A 24538-nucleotide genomic window follows, 5' to 3' on the forward strand; every position below is an offset into this window, starting at 1 on the left:
CTATATTCTCTGTGCTGTACAATACATCCTTGTAGCTTACTTATTTTATACATAGTAGCTTGTACTTCTTAACCTGCCCCTGTATTGCCCCCCTCCCCTTCCCTCTCCCAACTGGAAACCACTAGTTTGTTCTCTATATCTGAGCCTGTTTCTTTTTTGTTATATTCACTAGTTAATTGTACTTTTCAGATTCCACATATATGTGATATCACATAGTTTTTGTCTTTCTCTGTTTGACTTATTTCACTAAGCATAATACCCTCCAAGTCCATCCATGTTATTGCAAATGGCAAAATTTCATTCCTCTTTATGGCTAAGTAATATTCCATTACATATATACCACATCTTCTTTATCCATTGATGATGTGTTGATGGACACTTAGGCTGCTTCCATATCTTGGCTATGGTAAATAACGCTGCTATGAGCACTGTTGTGCATGTATCTTTGTGAATTAGTGTTTTCATGTTTTTCAGATATATACCCAGGAGTGGAATTGCTTGGTCATATGGTAGTTTTATCTTTAGTTTTTTTTTGAAGAACCTCCATACTGTTTTCCACAGTGGCTACACCAATTTATGTTCCTACCAACAGTGTACAAGGGTTCCCTTTTGTCCATATCCTCACTAACATTTGTTATATGTGTTCTTTTTGATGACAGCCACTCTGACAGGTATCAGGTGATATCTCATTGTGGTTTTGATTTGCACTTCTCTGATGAACGACATTGAGCATCTTTTCATGTACCTGTTCTGATGCATACTCCTTTTACCCTAAAGATTTATCCTAGACAAAGGATCTTGAGGTGTGAATGTTTTCCTGTGTCTTGTGTAGGGAAAGCAAGAGAAAAGGGAAGGCTGATAATCTCTTTTAACCCTAATAGTTAAAAGTTCTTACACGAACATAGCAGGTGGAGGGTTGAGGTATTTAGACAGATTGGCAAGTCAGATCAACATTGGCAACTTTTAATTTTACATGTTTAATTCAATGCCAAACACCAACCAAACACGTTCATCATCTGACGAGTACTGCATCCCAACCCTATTTCAACATTAGGAACTGGGCTCAATCTGGTGTTCAGGGGGTGATCATAGGAAAGAAAATGAGGATGGGCGTGTCTAATGCCTTTTTAAAAATGGTGTAACATCCCCACTCATCATGTCACAAAACTCCCCATCTAGTGCTGTGACCCACCTCCAGCAGAAAGGCAAAAGGAACAGACCAGTAAGAGGGGTCTAAGGTGCCTTCTATATTTCACTCACTCCTCTCCTTTGCCAGGGTGTGCTATTAACCAAAGAAGAAGAGGAATAAGTCTCCAGAGAGCTACTGGGGCACACTGATAAAAGTGGGAGAAGCAAGAAGTGACTGAACAGGAGGCCAACACTGTTGCCTGGATTTCCTGGACCCTAAATCCATGCAGAAGCCCAGGGCTCCACAGCTTCTGTCCAGTAAGAGGAGTTTCCAGGTCCTGTATGCCCCTCCAAACTCAGATTTAAATTCACCACTTAAAAATGGGTCTATCTCTGCCCCTAGGCATCTGGCTCTTCAGTCGCTCTCATCGTCATCCTCAATCTGAAACCGCTTCTTCTTCCGGATTCCTGGAGCTCCCAACTCTGGTGCTATGGGAATGACAGGGGTGAGAAGACAGGATATCTAAATTTGTTAAGGGGGAAGGAGGATGGTAGCATTTACCTTCAGGACTGGAGGGAAGAGTGCTAGAGGTTAGAAGAAAAGGCAGATCCCGACCAGACCCCTTTACCTTTGCTCCCGCCCTCATCTTCCTCCTTTTCCTCATCGCTGTCCAGCAGCTGTCGCTTCTTGGGTGCCACTTTCAGCTGCTCTTTCCCACCATCAGTCCCTTCCTCTGAAACGACCATGAGAGGCATAAAATTAGGGAACTAGGTCCTCATAGTCTCAAATACCCTATCAGCCCTCTTGATCACACGGCGGCTGCGTAAGTACTCAATAGTACTCAATAGATAAGTGGTCCTGGTATTACCCTCTGGGGACACCAGGCCTGCTTTCTTTTTCCGGGCTGACAGGAGGGCCCTCAGGGCATGTGCTCGATGCTCCTTTTGGCGCTCCTCCTCCTGTTGGTGCGCCTCTTCCTGTTGGTGCTCCTCCTCAGGGCCTTGCTCTCCGGGGACCTTAGGTTCTAATCCTGGCTGAAGCTTTTCCTCCTCCTCTGGTTGGCTCAAAGAAGCTGCCATCCTCCGGAGCTGGGTGGGACTCAGCTTGGCTGGAATTCGCCAGAAGGTTTCCTACAGGGGCAAAGAAGTCGAAAATGAGAGTAGTGGGAAAGGAGCAGCCAGCCTCTAGTGCACCAGATTTTGATATTATTCATTGAATAAATATGAGCCTACATTGGTGAAGCTCCACAAGGGTTGTGAACTCTACTTATTGCTTATTTATCTAGTATGTGCCCAATGTCTAACACAGTGCCTGATACACCAGGAGGTTCCCAGTAAATACAGTTGTTAATTACATAAGTAAATGAATGGATCCTGGGGATCTAAAGGTGAGTCAGATATGATCCTTGCTCTCAAGGAACTCACAGTCTAATGGGAGAAAGAACCAATGTACTGTAACACCACAGGATTGGGGCTATATTAAGGGAATGAACAAATCACAGCCACCAAAATGATTACAGTTGCCCCTCCGTGTCCGAGGGTTTCACATACATGGATTCAACCAACTGCAGATCAAAAACATTGGGGAAAAAAAATGAAAAATTCCAGAAAGTTCCAAAAAGCAAAACTTGGATTTGCTGCACATTGTCAACTATTTACATAGCATTTACATTGTATTAGGTATTACAATTAATCTAGAGACGATGTGCATAGGTTATATGCAAATACTATGCCATTTTATATAAGAGACTTGAATATCTGTGAATTTTGGTGTTGGGGTGGGGGGGTTGAAGGAGGGATAGAGACTGCTTCTCTGAGGAAGTGACAACTGAACTAACTCTTCAAGGTTGGGTGGAGTGTTCATCAGGAAGATGGGTGATCTGCCACCTTGTGTATGAGGTTGGAGCCTTCCAGTAGGGGGACTGGCATGATCAACTGTTTGGGGGTATGAAAAAGCCTACTGTTTGGAGGATGGAAAGCAGCCCCGGATGACTGTAGTGTCAGGTAGGTGTGTGGTGACGTGGCTGTGAGGCTGCAATGGCTGGCCAAGGCCAGAGACACCACTGGGAGGCTGTGGACTTTGTCCTGCAAACAGTGGGGAACCATCAAGTGCTCTGATCAGGGGAGTGATATAATCAAAACTGTATTTTAGAAAGATAACTCGGGGGCAGTGTGGAAGATGGACTTAGGAGAAGGGAAGATTGGAGAGATTAGCAGGACAGCTGCTGCAGGAGTCACAGTCAGAGGTGACAGGAAATGAGGAGGAGGGGATGTATCTTAAAGTAGCACCAACACACTTGGCTGATGCTGTAACTGGTGTATTTACCTGCCCAGAGGCAGGAGGCCGAACCCTTAGCTTTTGCAACAGCTGCTGAAACTGTTCATTTTCCATTGCTTCCTCATTTTCTTCTGTCAGTGGCACCAGTGGAACTGCCTGAGAGCAGCCTAGGACAGGGTCAATGGTCACATGGTGAAGATGTGAAGAAAGAACTGGCCCTCCATCCCACGACCAGATCTCCAGCAGCCTCCAGACCCCAGTCCTTCTGAAACCGTCATTTATCCACTCACCAACCTCCTCCCGATCTTCCGCTGCTCGAATGAGGCAGTTCTGGAGCCACAGGAGGGGAGCAGAAAAGCCTAAGGGAAGGTGGAAAACTTATAACTGGCCCATACAACCAACCCCACCACCTGAGACATCTCTCCCAACTGGGCCCTCACCTTCCTGATGCAGGTTTTGCCCAAGGTTTTGAGTTGAAAGGATGGAGCCACCGTGGCCTTGTTCTGCTTCTGAGCCCTCCTCTTTCTCTTCATCCTCTTCGCTCTCTTCCTCTGGCAGGTTTTCCTCTTCTTCTAGATCTTCCTGGCAAAAATCGTTCAAGGACCCCTCTTCATTAGGCTAAAATTCATTGGGGTGGGTAATGAACAAAAGGAGACAAGACGAAGAACTGAGTGGAGTCCTCTGGTTCCTGGCCACCCCACTGGGGGGATCTACTCAGAAGAGCCTGAGACAGGAAGAATCTGGGTGGGCTACTTCTAAGGAGCACTTCAGGGGGGGCAGGTCCAGCTGGCAGAGCCAGGGTAAGACTGTTACCAAGCTTGAGGGCGCCAACTTCTTCCGGCGTTTCTTGTACAGCTCCCGCCGCTCAGCCACCAGCCCCAGAGCCAGCAGTTTATCCACTATTCGGGCCCGTGAGCGTTTGGCTGTGATGTTCTTCATGATATTACCCAGCACATCTATAGAGAAAGAAAGTGTGAATGCCCAAGAGCAACAGGGGAAAGGGATTAGTAAAGGAAACAGAGGTCTTTGGAAAGAGGCTAGCTCAATTCACTCAAAAATGACACCACAAAAAACAGTATGGGGGTCTCTCAAAAAACTAAAAATAGAATTACTATATGACCCAGCAATTCCACTCCTGGGTATATATCCAAAAAAATAAACAAAAACACTAACTTGAAAAGATACATGCACCCCAATGTTCATGGCAGCATTATTTACAATCACCAAGGTATAAAAGCAACCTAAGTGTCCATCAACAGATGAATGGATAAAGAAGATGTGGTACACACACACACACACACACACACACACACAAAGGAATACTACTCAGCCATAAAAAAGAATGAATTTTTGCCATTTGCAGCAATATGGATGGAGTTGGAGGGCATTATGCTAAGTGAAATAAGACAGAGAAAGAGAATTATTATACATCACTTATATGTGGAATCTAAAAAATAAAACAAATGAATGAATATAACAAAAAAGAAGCAGACTCACAGATATAGAGAACAAACTAGTGGTTACCAGTGGGGAGAGGGAAGGGGGAGGGGAAAGATAAGGGTAGGGGATTAAGAGGTGCAAACTATTAGGTATAAAATAAGCTACAAGGATACATTGTACAATACGGGGAATATAGCCAATATTTTATAACAACGATAAATGGAGTATAACCTTTAAAAATTAGTGACTATAGTGAATCACTATATTGTATACCTGTAACTTATATAATACGAAAGAAAAAATATATATATTTAAAAACAAACAAACAAAAACGACACCACAAACAGAGCAAGTGGACAGGATGGAGAGGATAAGCCTTCCTTGGACACAGGAAGCAGCAGGAAAAGAAATTGAGAGCTTGGCTCTCATTTCAGAGGTTCCCTGAGCTTCCAACTCACTTACCATCAGAGTCCTGGAACTCCTCAAAAAGCCGCTGCAGCTCCAGCTCCTGATCTTCCGTCCACAGTACAATCTGGGTTCCTTTCCTGTTCAGGGGGGTGTCAGTGGAAGGGGGAGCTCAGGGAGTGAAGAGTGGATTCCCCATCTCAATTCCCTCCAGAGCGTGTGCCTCTACCTCTGGAAGTCCTTGACGCTGTCAGCCAGTCCCAGCTGTACCAGATGGTGGATGACCTGCTTGCGTGTCCGAGGAGCAGTTTTCAGGTGTGCCAAGATGGTGTCCACCACATCCTGACCTGAGGTGGAGGAGGAGTGAGGCAGTGAAGAGGGGTCCTGGAGCTCAGGCTGCCCTCCTCATGCTCTTCAGACCTCAAGGCCTCATACCTTCCACATCCTTATGGGCAAGGTACAGTTCCTGAAGCTGGGCCTCCTCCTCTGGGCTCCACACAGGGCGTCTGCGACTAGAAGATCTAAATGGGGAAAGGAGAAGGGGAGCATGTAGATTGTTGGCTCAAAAAGAGGAGACCAAAGGTCTTCTCTTCTAAAAAGAATAAGGGCAATGCAGGTACCGCAAAGGAGCCAGCTAGCAGAGGCCTAAGGTGTGCTTCCTTCCTCTTACTCTCCTTCCACTTAAGAACCCAAAAGTCAAACTAAGATTTTCCAGGTTGGGCCCATGGAACCTGACACTGCAGGGGCTGAAAGTATTATGGGAAAGAGAGAGAAGAGTGAAAGGAGAGAAGCTGAGATACTCAGGGAAAGAGGACAAATATTTCTATGCATCCTTATGGCTTCCCAGCACATCTTGGGATAAGGCACATAGAGACTCTCTCTGGGGGGCCACCCCACTCTGACTGCCCCCCCGAACGCTGGTGAAGAAGGAAACTAGAGTAGACAGGAGACTTAGGCTCAATCCCAGTTCCTCTCTCAGGTGACCTCAGGTAAAGCATTTCACCTTCGGGGCTTGTTTTCTCACCTACGAAAGGGAAAGAAAGGTTACACCAACTGATCTGCAAGCTCTTCCAGCTCTGACACTCTGTGACTGTGTCACCCCTTCCCCACCGCCAAGCCTTCCCCATCCTCAAGCTCACCCGCCATCCAGGGAGCCATAGCCCTCAGTCATCTCTCGAACCACAGCTGTGTTCTTCCAGAACAGCAGCTCCACAAAGGCTTTTTGGTTGACCGCGGCCAACGCAAAGAACTTGCCCAGGATGTATTTGGCAAAAGTCACTAGCTCCTGTGGGAGAGGGAGACTGCTGTGAGGCCTGTGGCCTAAATGTACATAAACATGGGCCTTTAGGTATTTTTTCTAGGCCTGTTCCCAGCTGCCCCCTCCTCGCTCAGCCTCTTGTATCCTTCCCCTTGCAGCTCCCTCAACCTGCCTGTCTACTTCCTCACCGTTCTCTCATCGCTCAGCCTTGACACAGCTCAGGGCACTTTATCCCCTATCCTTTTACCCCAGGACTCCCCTACACTTCTAGAACCTCATTCTTTTGTATCTCCTTACTTTGTAGGCCCCAGCAGCAGGGTCGCTAAGCATACGATTGAAGAGGCAGAAGAGGGAAAGCTGGAAAAGCAGGGCTTCCATTTTGAGATCATAGGCCAGCCGGTGCAGCATCTTGACGACACAGTGGTTGGTGTGGGCGCTATTTTGCTTGTAGCTCCGCAGCAGCAGCACGTAGGCTTGGATGACAGTTGTGTTTGCAAAGCTGCACCAAGACAGGGAGCGAGAGGATGTCAGCGTGAGGACGTGTGGTCGTCCTCACAGCCCCACGGTCTCCACCCTGACACCAATTCCGTCCTCCCGGCCCACACCGTTTCAGGTAGTCCAGAAAGTTAAATTCTTTCTCCAACACCTCGACCACGTGCAACTCTTCCTCCTCCTCCTCTTCTTCATCTTCTTCCTCTGCCCCTTGTTCCTCTGGCCCCTGCTGCCCTATAGAAAGACTGAGGATTACTGGGTGTCTGTGACGCTGGCGCTAGAGAAGAGCTGGAAGGAGAGAGATGAGAAGGAAATGGAGACTCACGGGGAAGCGGGGCCCAGAAGATTTGCTTCAGCAGCTGAATCTCCTCCTCTGGGGAAATGTTCTGAGAGCCAAACACATCTCCTTCTGGCCACACCTCCCTGGAGCACAGAGGGAATATCTCAGTTATAATTTGAAGTGGGAGAAGGAATTTAGACTTATTTTATTTTCCAGCTGGAAAGAGGATGCAGACTGTTATTTCAAAGATGAAACAAAGACTCTAGGGAAATTCTCCCTCATAAGCCACACTGCAAAGAAAATCATATAGGAAGAAAAGGCAAATAATCTAAATGCGTGACATTTGAACAAATGTTGAACAAATGTACATATTCACACAATGGTGTTTTTTGTTTTTATAAATTTATTTATTTATTTATCTATTTATTTTTCGCTGCTCTCACAATGGTGTTTTAAAGCCATTAATAATTGCAGAAATATATCTGATGAGAAATGATGTTCACGGGACTTCCCTGGTGGTCCAGTGGCTAAGGCTCCACGCTCCCAATGCAGGGAGCCTGGGTTCAATACCTGGTTGGGGAACTAGATCCCGCATGCCTCCTGCAACTAAGAGTTCACATGCCGCAACTAAGAGTCTGCATGCCGCAACCTAAAGATCCCGCATGCCGCAGCAAAGATCCCACGTGCCTCACCTAAGACCCGGTGCAGCCAGAATAAATAAATAAATATTTGAAAAAAAAAAAAGAAATGATGCTCACAATATATTGAGAAGTGAAAAAAATACTATAAATCAGTATTGCAATATTTCGATCTTGTAAAAGAAGGTGTATATGATGTGTCTATATGTAACACAGAGGGAAAAACTCTGGAAGATAACTCATCAAAATGTTAATGATGGCTATCTTTGGCTCATAGAATTAACTTTATTTTTTTTTCCCTAACTAACTGTGGTAATATTTCTCAAAAATGAAACAAAAACAAATAATAAACCTCCCAATAAACCAACCAAAACTCCCCAGGACTCAGTACCCTGTACAGAGCCCCAGCGCTTCTGAGGGGACTTCTCTCTTGAAGACTGAGAACCCTGTGCCACAGTGAAAGCCACTCCCTGCCCCCAAAAGCCCAGGGGCTGGATGTGGAAGGATGGGTAGGCGGGACTCTTACCGGGCAGACCTAAGAAGGGTCAGGGCCTGTGGGGCCTGGCCAGCCAGGAGACAGTCTTGGATCCGCACCATGGCTTCTGCCCGCTGTTCTTCCACGGGCACCTCTGAGGCCGCATCAAAGGGAACCATGGAGTCCAAACTGAGCTCAGGATCCTAGAGAGGGATTATTAAAGCTTTGGTAACAGTTGGGGCGGGGGAGACCCAGAGAGCCTGCCCAGAGCACTACCCTCAAGAAACAGAGAGTAGGACTTCCCTGGTGACGCAGTGGTTAAGAATTCACCTGCCAATGCAGGGGACACGGCTTCGAGCCCTGGTCCGGGAAGATCCCACATGCCACGGAGCAACTAACCCCGTGCGCCACAACTACTGAGCCTGCACTCTAAAGCCCACGAGCCACAACTACTGAGCCCGTGCGCCACAACTACTGAAGCCCATGCACCTAGAGCCCGTGCTCTACAATAAGAGAAGCCACCGCAATGAGAAGCCCATGCACAGCAATGAAGAGTAGCCGCCGCTTGCTGCAACTAGAGAAAGCCTGCGCGCAGCCATGGAGACCTAACGCAGCCAAAAATAAATAAATAAATGTATTAAAAAAAAAAAAAAAGAAAGAGTTTCTGCAACTACTTACCTGGGCACAGCACTGTAGCTGCTCGGCCAGGGAGGGCCACACAGACTCCATTTCCTCTGGGCTGTAGGGGACATTACCAGAAGCTACGGACTGATCTAGGACCTTCTTTTTCTTCTTTCTCTTCTTTCGTTTGTTCTACAGAGAAGGAACTGTGTTAGGATGGCACGAGAGCTAGGGAGGCCTTTTCCCCATCAATGTCCTCTATTAACTAAATAATTAGATGTCTGAATTAATTAGACATTCACAGAGTGACCACTATGTGCTACTCAATGGCAATGGGGAAGCAGCAGTGAAGAGCACATTTCCTTGCCCTTGAGGCGCTTGTGGCCTAGTGGGGGAGACAGGTAAGTAGACAGGTAAATGACACTACAGCCTGGATAAGACCTAGAACATGGCTGAGCACAAAACGCCATAGCAAAACCCAGGAACAGCACGTGACTCATTTCTTGCGGCAGTGATACCTTAAACAGAAGCCTAGAGAATGAGCAAATTTGCTCTGAGGATAAAAAATTCTATATAAAAAGGCTTTATAAAATGCAAAGCACTCTGCAAATGTAAACTACAATTTTTTCTCCTGAAAAGCAGGAGAATGAGAGTCAATACCCTGACCCCGCTCCCCCAAGTCATGGCTGTGAACCAGTCTTCGCTGTGGGCAAATAGGAGGGCCTGTGAGGCCCTTAATGAGGTTCATGCTTTATTCAAGGAACTTACAAACACACTAAAGGTCAGGAGCATGAGTTTGGATTCCAGCAGACCAGGATTTAAGTATTGACGCTAGCCATATACCAGCAAGACCTTGGACAAGTTGCTTAACCACTCTGCGCATGTGTCCTAGTGCTATTGTGAGGATTATAGGGAAACCTTAGCACAACGTCTGAGACATAGTAAACGCTCGATAAATGATAGCACCTGTTAGTACTGCTAATACAACAGAGCTCCGAGTGTAAATAGACCTTTTAGAAAAGTCTCATTGGTACTACAGCCCCTTTCAAGTCCAGTTCTGACCGAGTTTTAACCTATAGCAAACAGAATTATAGGAAAATTTTTACAAAGCAGAGTCCTTGTGTCTCCAGGATAGAAATTCCTTGAGGTTTTCTTCTTGTCCCAGACTTTTCATTTATTGTATCATTTCAGGCTCATGGGTAGATGTTACAACCAACTTTAAAAACCAGGACTCACACAAGCAGCTTAAGTTATTCTAACAGTAACTAATACGGGATGAGATCCCAGACCTCTGACTTTTTTTTTTTTTTTTTTTTTTGGCCGCACCATGCGGCATGTGAGATCTTAGTTCCCTGACTAGGGATCGAACCTGGACCCCTGCAGTGAAAGTTCAGAGGCTTAACCACTGGACCACCAGGGAAGTCCCCAGACCTCTGACTTTTAATGTAAGGCCCTTTCTATCTCATTACAGTGCTTCTGAAGTATAACCAGGAAATAGCACAGCATAATTACTAAATTCTAAAATTATTAACCCCCTGGGACTTCCCTGGCAGTCCAGTGGTTGAGACTTCGCCTTCCAATGCAGGGGGTGTGGGTTCCATCCCGAGTCGGGGAGCTAAAATCCCACATGCCACGTGGCCAAAAAAAAAAAAAAAAAAAAACCTAACAGACATAAAACAGAAGCAATATTGTAACACATTCAATAAAGACTTTAAAAATGGTCCACATCAAAAAAAAAATCTTAAAAAAAAATAAGTAAATAAAATAAAATTATGAACCCCCAGAGTCTATGTGCTTAGCACAGAGCAGGCGTTTAATAAATGTTTCCTGAATGAATTAAGATACTTATGGTAGATCAGGGATCAACCTAATGAGAGGAGACTCACAAGGCAGAACCACAATGGCAACACCAACAAAACTCTTGCCCTTAGTTCAGAGTAGTTCTAACAGACCAGCTTAAGCTACAGAAAATGTGAGGAGAAAGAGGCCCCTGTCCTTTCTGTCCCCCACCCTTTCCCCCCAGCTCTTTCTACACCCTGGGCTGCCCAGTACCTGCACCATCAGGTTCCCACGGCTCCGACAGAACCGCTCCAACATCTTGAGGAAGAGGTGGGTGGTTTCCACCAGGTCACGAAGGAAAGAGCGGGGCTGGCATCTCTCATCAAACTTTCGAAAGAGTGCCAGGAAGAGCTCTCGGTACTCCATCACATAGAAAATGTTGTCTAGAAACAGGGAAGAGAAAGGAATGGAAGGACTGATCTGGAAAGCTTGGGGAAAGGAGAGACGGGTGAAGCTGGGTCTGGGAAGAGTGAGTTTCTGATCAAGAGGCAGGGAAGGCAGGATCAGAGACCAAGCCAGGCCTCACTCTGGATGATGCGGCTGCTCTCCCTCACAGCCTCGTCTGAGGACACATTCATCTCATTCACTGTGGCCAGCAGCTCCTGATAGGCCTTCAGAGCCAGGTGCATCCTGTGAGAGGGAAAGAGGTAAAATGGAGGACAGCTTAGGACCTTGGTTCATGGAAACAGTATCACCCTTTGCACCCTCACCCGCCAAAATAGTTCCATCAAAAACGGAATGACCCAGCCAGTCCTTGCTCCCCAGCTGACCACCTGAAGCCTGAAACAGGACAGAAAGTACCATCCAGAATTCAGGCATTCAGATTCCCAGCCAGGCCAAGATGTCCACTCTGACCCCAATTCTCCTCCTGCTCACCGGCGTGCCCATGAGGTGGCTTCCTTGCGGTCGGTCAGCATCATCTCATAGTACTTGGTGAGGTTCTGCTCAATGAAGTGGAAGGTGCGGACACTGAGGGTCTCAGAAACCAGGCCTGGCCGGAAGGAGGCAGCTCGGTTGAAGGCCATGAAGAAAGCCAAAGCCCACATGTAGTAGGTCTCATCGTGCTGCTGAGCCTTCTCCCGAAGCAGGTGGTCCTGATGTCCAGGAAAAACAGACCACTTCATGACCTCAGGGCTTCCAACTTCCTCCTGTCCTATGATGACCAGGTGGACCCTGGACACCACTGTAACAATATTCTAGGACCCTAATTTCCATCCCTCTCTCATTCTCCCCACATTCCCTTCCCCGTCCTCTGCGGCAATCTCTACAGCTTTTTTTGTCGTATCAATAACCCCCTCCCTCCTGACTTCAGCACCATGTCTCAGGCGCACCCTACATCCGTCTCACCTACTAGTCCACTCTCCATGGTCAGCTTTCCATGGGTTCCTCCCCAGCTTGCCCTTCTTACCCACCGCTGCCCCAATCACCACTCTACTCCAACTTTCCTAGGCTCTCACCTTCACCGAGCCCATGAGCCGGTTGTAACAGTTCTCCAGGAACTCAGAGCAGAAGTCTCTGAGAAAGAGTCTCACGTTGAGGGCAGAGCGGCGCTGAACGGACAGCTCCCGGGCAGCCTGGCGACGTTTAGGTACCCGTCGGGGCTGCTTTCCCAAATCTGAAGTGTAGTTTTGGAGCTGGGGATGTAGGTTGAGGGAATTAGAATTACTCCTAACCACCTCCGTCCCCGGCAGCTCTTTACACATCCTTGGTACTACATTTTTCTCAGAAGAAACTTGTAGAAGGTGCTCTCCCTCTGGTACTAAGTGAAGATGCAGGTAAAGACAATGCCAAAAGCTCTATTTCTCCTAGGTCTCCAACTTTCTAAGCCCAAGAACAGAGAAGATTTACCTCCAGAGAGATAAAGGCCCCCCACTCCACAATGTTCCCACCCCTGATGGGAGAATACTCACATTGTGGAGACCTTTGTGAAAGATGAGGTCCCTCTCCCCAATGGATTTCAAGCCCTGGACAATGTAGGAGCCCCCAAATCGAGAATGCCTGCAGAGAAAAAAAAGTCCAGGGTGATTCCTCAATTCTCTGGAAGCTCCATCCCCATTCTCTTTCAGCAGCACATCAGAGTATGTTGTAACTGCAAAGTGCTCTCTGGTCACCACTGCCTTAGCCTTTGGCCCAAGCCCTAGCATTCCGCAGTGCAGGAACGGGAACATGGGTAGAGCGGCTCTCCACCACTCACCTGTTGCCTCGTTGCAGGGCTCGAGTCTTCTTTTCTGCCATCTCTCGCTGGCGCAACACCTCCAGTTCTGCCACAGCTGTCCTCCGCTCCTGAGCTAAGCGTCCCTGCCCTACTCCTGCCAGCTGCTCAGGGTTCTAGATTTAGAACAAGGAGGGAAGAGTCAGAAGGACAGTCATTCCCTATTCTGAGTTCACTCCTAGTGGGGACAGAAAGAGTGAACAAAATAGGACTGTTGATGGGACCCTGTACTTAAGACATGGCTATTCCACCTGGCACCTGCCTTCCCCAGGTATTTCAGTCATGATACAAGAGCAATTCCGGCCGCACAGCAGAAACGGACATGAGGGAAGGGATTGAGGCAACAGGTGAGTGTCTCACCTGGTCACGAAACATAAGGGAGATGATCTCCAGCACATGGAGGCTCCACTGATGCTCCGCAGTTGCGCTGGCCAGGAAGAGGAGCAGGTCGTCCAGGCCACTGAGGTGAATCGCCCAGAGAAGCCGGTCGTGGACACTGGCGTCATCATCGATCCTCTGAGCGGTAAGCGGTGAGGGGAAAAGGGGAGATCAGTCAGTTCTACTGCCCTGCCTTGAGGTTTTCCAACTCATTCCTTGACGAAGGTCCCTCCCCGAGTTTCGTCAGAGGACAGAACAGCGAAAAAGGGGCAGCCCAACCTAATCAAGCACAAGAACTCAGACCAGCCAAGATCACCTTCTCCTGATCAAGGTCGGCTGGGACATGGAGAACATTTCTGACCAGCAGCAGGATCCGCTCAATCAGCAAGCTGTCTTCCTCCTGCCGTTCCTCCCAGCCCTGGTCAGAAGAAGGAGAGTTAGAGGACAAGACCCCCTGTGGAAGGCGGGAGGCATCTACCCTGACGGGGCGAGAGAGGCACAGAGAAGAATCAGGATTAAAAAGAAAGAACAGGAAGAGTTCGAGCAGTCCCGAGGCAGCAGAGACAGCGGATTGGACTTGTACCCCCAAGGACTGGGACCGTATCTCCAAACCCCGCATGTTCCGACGCCCCACCTGGGGTTCTGCCCAGGGGAGGAGCAGGGCGCTAACTGTCCCCTGGGATCTTGTGAGGTGGAGACTCACCAGCTGCAGCAGCTCATACAACGTTTCACTGAGGACTCCAAAAGCCTTCTCACTGGCAAAGGCCTATGAAACAGGGGGGTGGACCTTAAGTAGCCCCCACCCTCTCCTTTCCCACCGCCCCCAAACTCTGCCGCGGGATTCTGGAGGAAAACCTCACCTCTTTGTAGGCCTGCAAGTACGCTAGCACCTGCAGAAAGTGGTGCCGGAAGCTGGGCTCCTTGGGCACGCTGCCAAAACAGAGCAAGGCTGGTTGTGTCAAGTTCACCATCAGCCTGGGGAGACCATGAAGGAGGGAGAAGCTGTTCAGTTTCGTCACCAGGCACAAATACCAAAGGCTGGCACACAGTATATGTTAAAAAGCTGGGGGATCAACAACGAGGTCCTGCTGTATAGCACAGGGAACTATATTCAATATCCTGTGATAAATCGCAATGGAAAAAACATAAAAAAGAATGTATATATATGTATAACTGAATCACTTTGCTGTACAGCAGAAATTAACATAGCATTGTAAGTCAACTATACTTCAATTAAAAAAAAAAAAAGCTGGGGAATCAACCTGATAACAGCATGAAAGAGAGACTGGTCCTGGCGGTGCTGGGTAAGGATGGGTAGGAGGTCGCTCTGCAGGATTTGCGCTGCCCCCAGCTGCTGCCGTACATCTCGCGTCTCATCCTCATGCCTCAAGTAGCGGATCAAATCCTTCACACTCTCTTCAGGGACAGAATAAACACTTACATGGAACCCTGGCAGAAGATCTACCCAGGCCCATGTGCTTTTCATACCCAGGGCTTGAGAAATTCAAAAGACCTAGACTCAAGCGTTTTTTTTTTTTTAACCTGTTACCTCAAAAAGCGACTCACCTAAGCAATCTGGCTCCTTGTGGTAAGTGTCTCCCTCCAAGTACCCAAGAGCACTGCATGTGGCTAGAAGTTCACAATTCATCATGCTCAAGTCCATACATCAGTGGACCAGCCGTTAGAGAAGAAAGGCAGGTGGAGCCAAGGGAGCTAGAAATGATGAGGCCTATAGAGACAAGGAAAGATAACAAATGTAGGGGGACTTCCCTGGTGGCTCAGCGGTTAAGAATCCGCCTGCCAATTCAGGGCACATGGGTTCATGCCCTGTTCTGGAAAGATTCCACATGCTGCGGAGCAACTAAGCCTGTGCACCACAACTACTGAGCCTGTGCTCTACAGCCCATGCTCCTCAACAAGAGAAGCCACCGCAATGAGAAGCCCACGCACCGCAACAAAGAGTAGCCCCTGCCCGCCTCAACTAGAGAAAGCCTGCGCGCAGCAACAAAGACCCAATGCAACCAAAAATAAAAATAAACAAATAAATAAATAAATCTATAAAAAAACCCCAAAACAAAACAAATGTAGGGTCCTCCCCATAAAAGGTAGGGGGGAGCAGGCAGGGCCCTAATGCTCTGAGTATTCTGATCAAGGTCCTCAAATGCTTCACTTTTGTCAGCACCGAAAGTGCTGTTCCCAGTCCCAGGGAAAACTTTAAGTTAAGACTTCTACCCAGGAGGCTCCGAGACTAAGAATTAAGCCATCCCATCCTCTAAATCGGGTCTGAAACTGTAGAAACAGTATGTTTGAGTCTAGATAACCTAGTAGAAAGAAAGGCTGGTTAGCAAAGGGCATCAACTCTGAGAATTTCACCCTGAGAAAGCTCTGCAGCCTTGTGAGAAGGTGGGAGAATGAGCTTCCCTCTGCCTTAAAATTGCCGGGGGAATTCCCTGGCGGTCCAGTGGTTAGGACTCAGCGCTTTCACTGCTAAGGGCCCAGGTTCAATCCCTGGTCGGGGAACTAATCCCACAAGCTGCGCAACACGGCCAAAAATAAAAAAATTGCTGGACCCGGTCCCCCTCCACCTTCCACCCACACAGTTAGAGCTCTTCTGTACCACAAGAACTGAGAAAACCCAGCTCTGACTGTACAGTGATCCCACTGAGGATCTGATATATCCCAGGAGCCCTGAGGCTTCTGAGGCCGTGGGGATGTGTAAAGAAAGTTCCCTCACTCTCCTCCCCCAAGTTACTCTTAAATTTTGGTGATCTTAGTAGAGGCCAGTACCTAACAGAATGGGTGAGGAAAAGAAGTAAATAGGAACTAGTTAAATTCCTTGTCCCTCTCCACAGAAGAACCATCTTCCTTTTCTGAAGCACACCCCCTTTTATTAAGATCCCTAAACCCTCATCAGATAAGCAAATAGGCACAGATCCTGGATGTTTCAGCACCTGACACTAGTCTCACACACACACACACACACACACACACACACACACACACACTACATGCACTATGCGTCCCCTTGTCACATTCAGCCACACTCTCAGCACGCAGCAGCTTCCTCTAAGAACACCTTTCCCTGTTCCATACGTACCCCTAGCCCAACTCCACCCCTGTTCCCCCACAGGAAATAAGAAATGGGCCATGTCCAAAGGACCAAGGTTTAATGCCTGATGTTATCTCCATGCATTTATGTAACTGGGCTACTTCTCTAGGCTGCTGCCTTCCCTTCCCCTACCCAGTGCTAATCTCCTTTCTGACCGCTCAGCCCAACAACAGTGAGCCAGTAAAACACAGAATGACCAGGAAAACTGAAGGGATACCTGCCTTTGCTGTCCTTTCTCATGGGACTTGCAGACCCTAAGACCTGGGCTCCAGTGAGGTAGGTGCAGTGTGTGAGATCTGTGACTCTCCTCCAAGATGGATCTAGCTTAAAAAAAAAAAAAAAAAAAATACATCTAGCTTTTCCAGACAGACCACTGGTGTATACACACACACACACAGAGCAGACCAATTCTAATATTCAATAATATTCAATATTTGTAAAACTGGCCCCAGCAGAGTACTCAAACCTCTGCTTTCAACACATCGTTTTACCTGAAAGGCAAAAATAACAGAGGTGGTAACTGCTGTTACCTGGCTACCTAAATAAAAGCTGGAGAGGAAAGGAGATAGGGAAGGAGCATCCTTGCAGATGTGAGAAGGGAAGAGGTTATGTAAGAGAGCTAAGACTTCAGGTTCTAATCCCTTGCAGTTCTGACAAAACCAGAGAGCAACAAGCAAAGTAGAGGAAGAAATGGGTCAGATGACTATGATAAAGCTCCCAGGCAAGTTGGGTTTACGTGAGGCAAGCTGGCAGTCTTGGGCCTATTCATTAGAACTGGAATAAAAGAGCTCTAAACAGGAGTTCCAGCCCTCACTGGTAGAAACATACTATTAAAAAATCAGCCAGGGACAGAAAACTTACAGTTCACTCTCTTTTCATGCAGTTATCTAGAAGCTACTCACCTAGTCTGTGTGGCCTCATCTTCCTCTCCTAGACCACTTATAACCTGATTATCTGTCTTATATCTACTTCACACTTACCCATCCAACCCACCACTTCTTAGATCCATGCCTTAGGTGCCTCGTCTGGCTATCTAGCCCCCCAACCCAGGAACATAAACATACATATTCCAAGACATAGAGCCCCCTCACGCTCTCCAAACCTTGCTCCCTCCTTCTGGAAGGTCCACCTCCCTTAACTCCAAAAGTTCTAAGCCTATCTGATCTTCAAGATCCAGCTCAAATGCCACTCCTCCACGAAGCTCTCCCTGATAGCCTACAGCAGGACAGGATCTGACGGCACATATCACTCTAAATGGACTTCCTCCTCCGTCACTGAACTACTTCTTTACGTTATAATAACTTAGAATACATCTTTTCTCCTCTACTAAATGTTGTTTTATGCATTTCTGAATGCACTGAATTTCTTTCAAAAGACAGACATTCAGTAGAAACTGTTAAATGCAACTTGGTGTAATAGAAAGAACAGTACAACGGTCAGAAGGTGGGGTCAGAGTCCTGGCTTCACTGCCTACCTGCCCATTTATTCCTCATCAAGTCAGTCTTAGCTTCCTTATCTGAGAAGTAAGGGAAAGGATACTGTGGCAGCCATGGAAGTGCCTGCTCAGATTTCTCAAGAAAGAACTTTCCATTCAGCTGCAAAGAATGCAGTTAGCTGACAGCACCTCCAGGACCCACCTCAGCCCTACTCTTCCTGGGCAGTCCCCCAGCTAATGACTAAGCACAGGGCTCACTAAAGTCATAGTGAGCATGGGCTCACTATAGTTACCTCCACCAAATTCTTTCCTCCTACAAAGAGGGAAAAGGAGAAACCACAAGTGCTGTTTCAGGATAACGGGACAGAAGAGATATATACAAGCTTTTAATTTCTCTTTGTTCCAATCGGAGTACTTTATTCTCCTTCCTGAGTTTTCTACTTTGAAAATAATTCTCCCCATGCCACCTCTTTGACCCAGAACAAAGGCAAAACAGGAAAACCAGCCATTCTGGCTTACCAGAGAACCAATAGAAAAAAGAAATTCTTTTTTTTTTTTTTCTGAAAAAATGTTTACCTTAGAATTAACAAAACATGCAAGTAAAAGCATTAACATTATACCCTCAATGTCTCAACTACCTAAACAGTCATTCTCAAGCCAGGCTGTACTTTAAAACCACCTTAGGATACCTGCTTAGGCCCTGTCCAAATATTCAGAAACTCCAGGGGCTGGGGAGAAGGGGCACAGGCACAGTATTTAGGAAACGCTCGCCAAATGATCCTATAATTGGGAACTGCTTTAACATATACAAGACTATTATGCTGAAGGAAAATCAAGATGCAAAGGCGGGGGGAAAAAAAGATGCAAAGGTGGTCTACAACTTTATTCAACAATCAGCAGTTAGTTCTCATCATTTTTTTAATTGATGACCTTCTAGATAGGGTTTTTTTGAGTTTTTTGTTTTGTTCTGTTTGCTTTGTTTTAAAATACTGACTGGGGTAATATAGTTGTTCCCCAACTTCTGGATTTCATGGATGGGTCTTTAATTTTTTTTCAATTTAGGGAGACTAACCTAAGGTGGTAGACTCTAAATTTTGTAACTTAAGGACAATTAAAAAAAAAATACAGACACACAAACCTCCTATATTGCTGGTAGGACTGTAAAATGGTGCAGCTGCTGTGGAAGTTGGTTTGGCAGTTCCTCAAAATGTTAAACAGAGTTACCATAGCACCTAGCAATTCCACTCCTAGGTATATATCTGAGAGAAATGAAATGCACGTCCACACAAAAACCTGCACACCAATGTTCACAGCAGCTTTATAATAGCCAAAATGTGGAAAACCCCAATGTCCATCAATTGATGAATGGATAAACAAAAAGTGGTATATCTACACAATGGAATATTATTTGACAATAAAAAGGAATGAAGTACTGATACACGCTACAATATAGATGAAATTTGAAAACATTACATTCCACGAAAGAAGCCAGACACAAAAGGTAACATATTGTAAGATTCCACTTACATGAAATACCCAGAATAGGCAAATCCAGAGAGACAGAAAGTAGATTAGTGGTTGCCAGGGACTGGGGAGAGGAGGCAATGGGGAGTGACTGCTAGTAGGGACGTATGTGGTTTCTTTTGAGGGTGATAAAAATGTTCTAACATTAGATAGCAGTAACAGTTGCACATCTCTGTGAATTGTACATTTTAAAAGGGTGAATTTTATGGTATGTGAATTATATCTCAATACAGCTGTTATAAAAAAACACCCAATTACTATACATTGTTTTCAGTATTTAAACACCAAAAAACCCCCACAAAAACCTAAGAAGGACAAAAATCCCAGAATAAAGTACAGTCCTTTAATACATTTAATTTTATGAAAAAACTCATTATGTTGTATTTTCACATTTTATCATAGACAGATGAGAAACTCTGTCAAACACCTTAGACAAAGCAGATCTGGACATTTAAAAGGGATGTTAGTTACTTTTCTCACTCAACTAAGTACTAAGCAGTTGAGATGAAGCAATAATCATCTCAAATGCAGGCCTCAAAATGCAAGAACCAAAGGAAAATAAAGGATAAAATATTAAATAGGCTTGCAATTCAAAATAGAAAATTAACACATTTCTTGAAAACAAAATAAAACCAAGCAAAAAACTCTGTCCCAAACCAACCCTGCTCTAAGAACCAGCTTTGAGATTCACTAGTATGAACAGAATGACGCTTGGCATTTGAATTCCAGTTCTGTCCAGTACTAAGTTGGTGATCTTGAGCATGTGGCTTAACCTAAACCTCAGTTTCCTTATCAGTACACTGAGAAAAATAAGTAGGGGGTGGTTCAGATGAGATCATGGAAATCAGTGTCATTTGTGGACCAATGGACGCTGGTCCACAAACTGTTAGCAGTCTGCATCAAGATATGGACAAAAACAAAGCATAAGCATTTAGAACATCTTATAGCAATTTGACACAGTTGATGTTTGTTGAATCTAATAGTAAAAATGCCTATATTCTGTATGTCTCTTTTTAATGTTATTTCTCTAGTAATTTAATTTTTCTAATAATACTATTCTAGTTCTACTATTTTAGAAAAGTACTTTATATGTCAAGTGATATATCACAATAAAGCTAGAAAAAAAAGAAAGAAAGAAAAGTACCGGTCTGCAACAGCCTGGGGGGGAAAAAACCCTGGTCGTTCACCACGAAAGTTTGAGAAGCTCTGATATCAAACACTTTACTGAGTGTTGAGCACAAAGAATTCTCAAAATATTAATTTCCTCTCCATCTATTGGACTCTATAGTCAGTCACTAAGTGCTTACAAAGATCCTCCAAGGCAAAAGATAGTGCTGTGCAGGTGCAGTGGCTGCAGTGCTAAAGAAATTTAAGGAATTTAGTTGCAGAAATAAAACTAGGGCTCTTTTCAGGTTAAAGTAGCCAAGGAGGTTTTGTCAGAGAAAGTGTGATTAGAACTGGGCCTTTGAAGGCTGCATAGAATTCAGGCAGCTGAGAGGAGGAGGGGAACTTAAGCAGAGAATTTGCCAGAGTAAAACCAGAGAGGGAGCCACTATGAATAGAGGAGTCTTAACAGGAAAGCAATGGAAAAGAGGGTTGGAACCGGCTTTATGGGAAAACTTGGTCTTTGTCTATCAATTCAAGGATTTAGAACATAAGCCTGGGACTAACTGAAGATTTCTGAGCTGAAAAACAAAATGATCAAACTGGGGTCGCACAAGCAGGAGCACATATCCTACTGGTGTATCACTACACATCACTCTCTGTAAGGTCTCAATCTTTTTTCCTTTTACTGCATTCACTCTGCAAAAGATCCCAACCTCAGATCAATGCAACCGTTTGCTTTCTAGACTCCTGGATTCAAATCTAGAGTCAGATCTGCTAGAGGAAACCAAACAACCCTGCAAAATGATACACAACAAATGTGGTCTCCAACCTGAACAGGTCCTCAGCCTGGCCCAGCAAATCCTTAGTGTTCCTGGCCCTCTCCCTCTTCTCCTTCCCAAGGAACAGCTGTTTCTAACTTTCACCGTTACCCTCAAGCCCCTTTACTCCACTGCTTCCCACACCTCTCAGCTGGTGTCTCAGGTCCCTTCCTCTCAGAACAACTGAGATCATCAGAAACGAACTGTCTCAATTCTCTCCACCCAAGCCTAAAAACATACATATTTCAAATGAATCTAAGCCCTCCATTTGTGAATGATCAATTACTTCTCGTCCCTCAGTTGCTTCTTCCTCATTCCTCATTTGTTTCCAATTTTTTCTTTATACTGGCTCCATTCCCGTATGTTATGAGTTGCTCAAAGCTCCTCCGTCTTAGGGGGTGGGAAAACCCCCCAAAACAAAAGAAAACAAACACCTTTCCTTGACCTCATATTGGCTGCTCCTCCACTCCTCCTTAAGTGATGATGCTCTGCAGGCTTGCGTCTTTTTCTTCTTTTGGTGGCCCTGCCACACAGCTTGGGGGATGTCAGTTCCCCAACCAGGGCTTGAACCCGGGCCACGGCAGGTATCATAAGTGCTCAACACATGCTTTCTAAGCTGAAGTAGACAAGTTTCGAAGTTGAGGGAGGAGAGGTTGGGGCTGGAGATTTGGAGGCATCAGGATGTAAGGCGGTGTGTGTCAAGTTGTGAAAGTAGATAAACTTACTCAAGAGAGTTCTGAGAGGAGTAAGGAAGCCAGGGCAGACTTCTTTGTCACCCTGTAACTGCAGAGGACTCATTTACACGTGTTCTTCCTTCCAGTTCCGTCAGGGCAGGAACTCTGTTCTATTCATCTCTGTCCACCTGGTACTGAGCACAGGGCACAGTACATGTTAGGAGCTCAGTAACCTTTTACTCAGTTGTATAAGTGCCACTGATAATAGAGGGAGGTAAAATACTTCAGGGACACAGAGGAAGAAGTGACTACTTCGGCCCAGGAGGGCTGGAAATAGAGGTTTTCAGCGGGACAACTGAGCTCCTGAAAGAGAAGTTCATTTGGCAGAGAAGTGGCAAGAACTTCAAGTAGAGGGAACAGCAGGAGCACAGGTTCCAAAGCGTGAAAGAGCACAATGCAGACACACCCTTTCCACAGGTTTGGGAGTCAAGTGCATGAGATAGAAAAAAATGATAGGGAGCTTTAGAAAATCAGCTGAGAGGGTCAGAGTCAGACTGCCAAAGGCCATGGACACCCACCTAAAGATATAAACTTGACCGTGGGCGGCCAAAGAGGAGTTTTAAATTTAATCTGAAATGACCAGATCTACTTTTTATAACGGTAATTATGTAGTGGCAGCACGAAGGGCCAAGAATTGAGAGACTCAAGGGAAGGAGCTTAATTAACGGCTGATGGTCCGGCTAACAAACCCAAGCAGAGGCTGTATCCTCCTTAAGCCTTCTACCCGAGGGAAAGGAAGGAAGGGAATGAGAAATCCATTTTATAAAAACTCAAGATTTAAGTCAAGCGACCAGTGAATCCCAGCTCCTGCTGACCACCAAGCTGTACACCTATTTTTTTCGGGTCTGAACTGGATGGAAAGTTCCGAAGGGTAAATGCCCGGGAAGCTTCTGTTTTACTTTAAGGGTTCCAAGCCCCTTCCCATCACAGCCGCACCGCTGCGCGAGGACCTATCTGTGCAGAATCGCGTCGGGAAAATGACGGGACGTCCCAGGAGAGTTGGAAACGCTGCGGTTCCCACACAGGACGCGGGGTGAGGACGCGTGCGCACCTAAAGCGCGCGCCCCGCCCCCTGTCTTTAAACCGGGTGGCGGGAAAGGGGACTCCGCGCCTCCCAGAAGAGCCCCCGCGGCTTCGAAGGGACGCAATCCGCTTAGAGCCCTCTCGCCCAGACACTCACCCGCTCCCTGCCTGTCCTCAGGATCCCCGCGGGGCCAGCAGCGGCCGCCACATTTCCCGCCACCCGGCTGGGCTGGACCAGATCCCGCCTACGTGGGGAGCGGGGCGGGGAGAGCGGGGCTGGTCCATGTGACCCCGAGCGGGCGGGGGAGTTGGTGATGAAGTAAGGAAAAGGGAAGCGAGTACAAGTATTCTTTTATCTGAGTCGATCCCTTATATTGAGCCCAAAATTACAGCACAATGGATTTCCTGCTGACTTAAGACAGTTGGGATCTAAGTCCGATTAGAGATGAATTTACAAACATTCTTCCCCTGCACTTAGTCAAGTGGATTATTCCAAAGTCTTAACAAGGTTAGTTAGAAAAGTTAGGCTTTATTTGTGAGGAAATGGAGAGTTCAGCTACGTGGAAGAGTGGTCTTTTGCGGGGCTGGGGTGTCTGTCTTACTATAGGTATAGGTTTAAAGCTTGCGAAATACGCAGGAGGCTCCTAAAAGGAAGAGGTCAACATAAGTATTCATCGTCAGGTCAGGGTCTCCTCTGGCTTCTGTTGAGATGAGTGTATTTTCCCAACAACAAAAGAAAATAGGGATCAAACAAATAATATCTTGTGAATTATTAAAATTTGAATGGAAGGAATCAATTTCTGGGACATGTAAAGGGTTAGGTTTGCTGAAGATGAAAGGACAGATGAGAGAAAAATGAAAAGACACACACAAAAATGGAAAATAAAGAAGACTATAGAACTAGTGATAAAAGCAGAAAGATGCTATTTGAAGAGTGTTTTGGGCTGCTCTAAATTAAAACTGAGGGTCAAATCCTCTCCCTCCTATGTCCCCCACCCCTACCTCTGCATTTGCTCCAGGCATCAGGTTTCCTGTTTTGGCCTTAGGGAGCTCTTCTGGGCTTAAGTACCACCTGCTTGGAGGCCACATTGCGGGTGTGTCAGGCAGAACAGTTAAGCTACTTAATTTTTCTAGATTCTAGGCTCACCCACCTTTTGCTTAGGTTGGGAGCTCAGTGGCCCAGGGCCTCCAAAGAGATCCATCATGCCAGAATGCACACAAAACCCAGCCAGTGGTTGTAGATAGGTTGATGTGGATTTACAGAACAGTTCAAACCCCATTGTTCACTTTTCTCAGAGCTACTTCCCCACCCAAGTCCCTGGGGCAAGCATTTCTGAGATAAGT

The 24538-nt window shown here is 46.3% G+C and overlaps 1 protein-coding gene across 6 annotated transcripts; it reads right to left on the reverse strand.

Annotated features, from left to right (window-relative positions):
- Window positions 1-962: 962 nt before the first annotated feature.
- TIMELESS (timeless circadian regulator) lies at window positions 963-23429 on the reverse strand. 6 transcript variants are annotated; one of them, XM_068561396.1, is made up of 30 exons: window positions 23352-23425; window positions 16775-16877; window positions 15011-15173; window positions 14707-14860; window positions 14305-14419; window positions 14148-14210; window positions 13761-13862; window positions 13427-13582; window positions 13049-13182; window positions 12765-12852; window positions 12312-12488; window positions 11731-11948; window positions 11381-11484; window positions 11068-11237; window positions 9073-9207; window positions 8446-8597; window positions 7327-7424; window positions 7115-7235; window positions 6807-7008; window positions 6391-6536; window positions 5687-5772; window positions 5481-5598; window positions 5309-5391; window positions 4220-4362; window positions 3847-4024; window positions 3697-3765; window positions 3455-3573; window positions 1998-2259; window positions 1758-1862; window positions 963-1617 (listed from the first exon to the last, which is right to left on the reverse strand). In XM_068561396.1, exons 3-30 carry the CDS (start codon window positions 15105-15107, stop codon window positions 1544-1546), a joined length of 3669 nt encoding a protein of 1222 aa, XP_068417497.1. In that variant the 5' UTR covers window positions 15108-15173; window positions 16775-16877; window positions 23352-23425; the 3' UTR covers window positions 963-1543. The 6 variants fall into 6 exon arrangements, with proteins under 6 accessions (XP_068417497.1, XP_068417501.1, XP_068417495.1 ...); XM_068561400.1 differs by having other exon boundaries at window positions 3847-3988; window positions 16775-16873; window positions 23352-23424; XM_068561394.1 differs by having other exon boundaries at window positions 16775-16873; window positions 23352-23424.
- Between the last annotated feature and the right edge of the window lie 1109 nt (window positions 23430-24538).

Source organism: Eschrichtius robustus, chromosome 13, assembly GCF_028021215.1.
Source record: "Eschrichtius robustus isolate mEscRob2 chromosome 13, mEscRob2.pri, whole genome shotgun sequence".
NCBI classification, from domain to species: Eukaryota; Metazoa; Chordata; class Mammalia; order Artiodactyla; family Eschrichtiidae; genus Eschrichtius; species Eschrichtius robustus.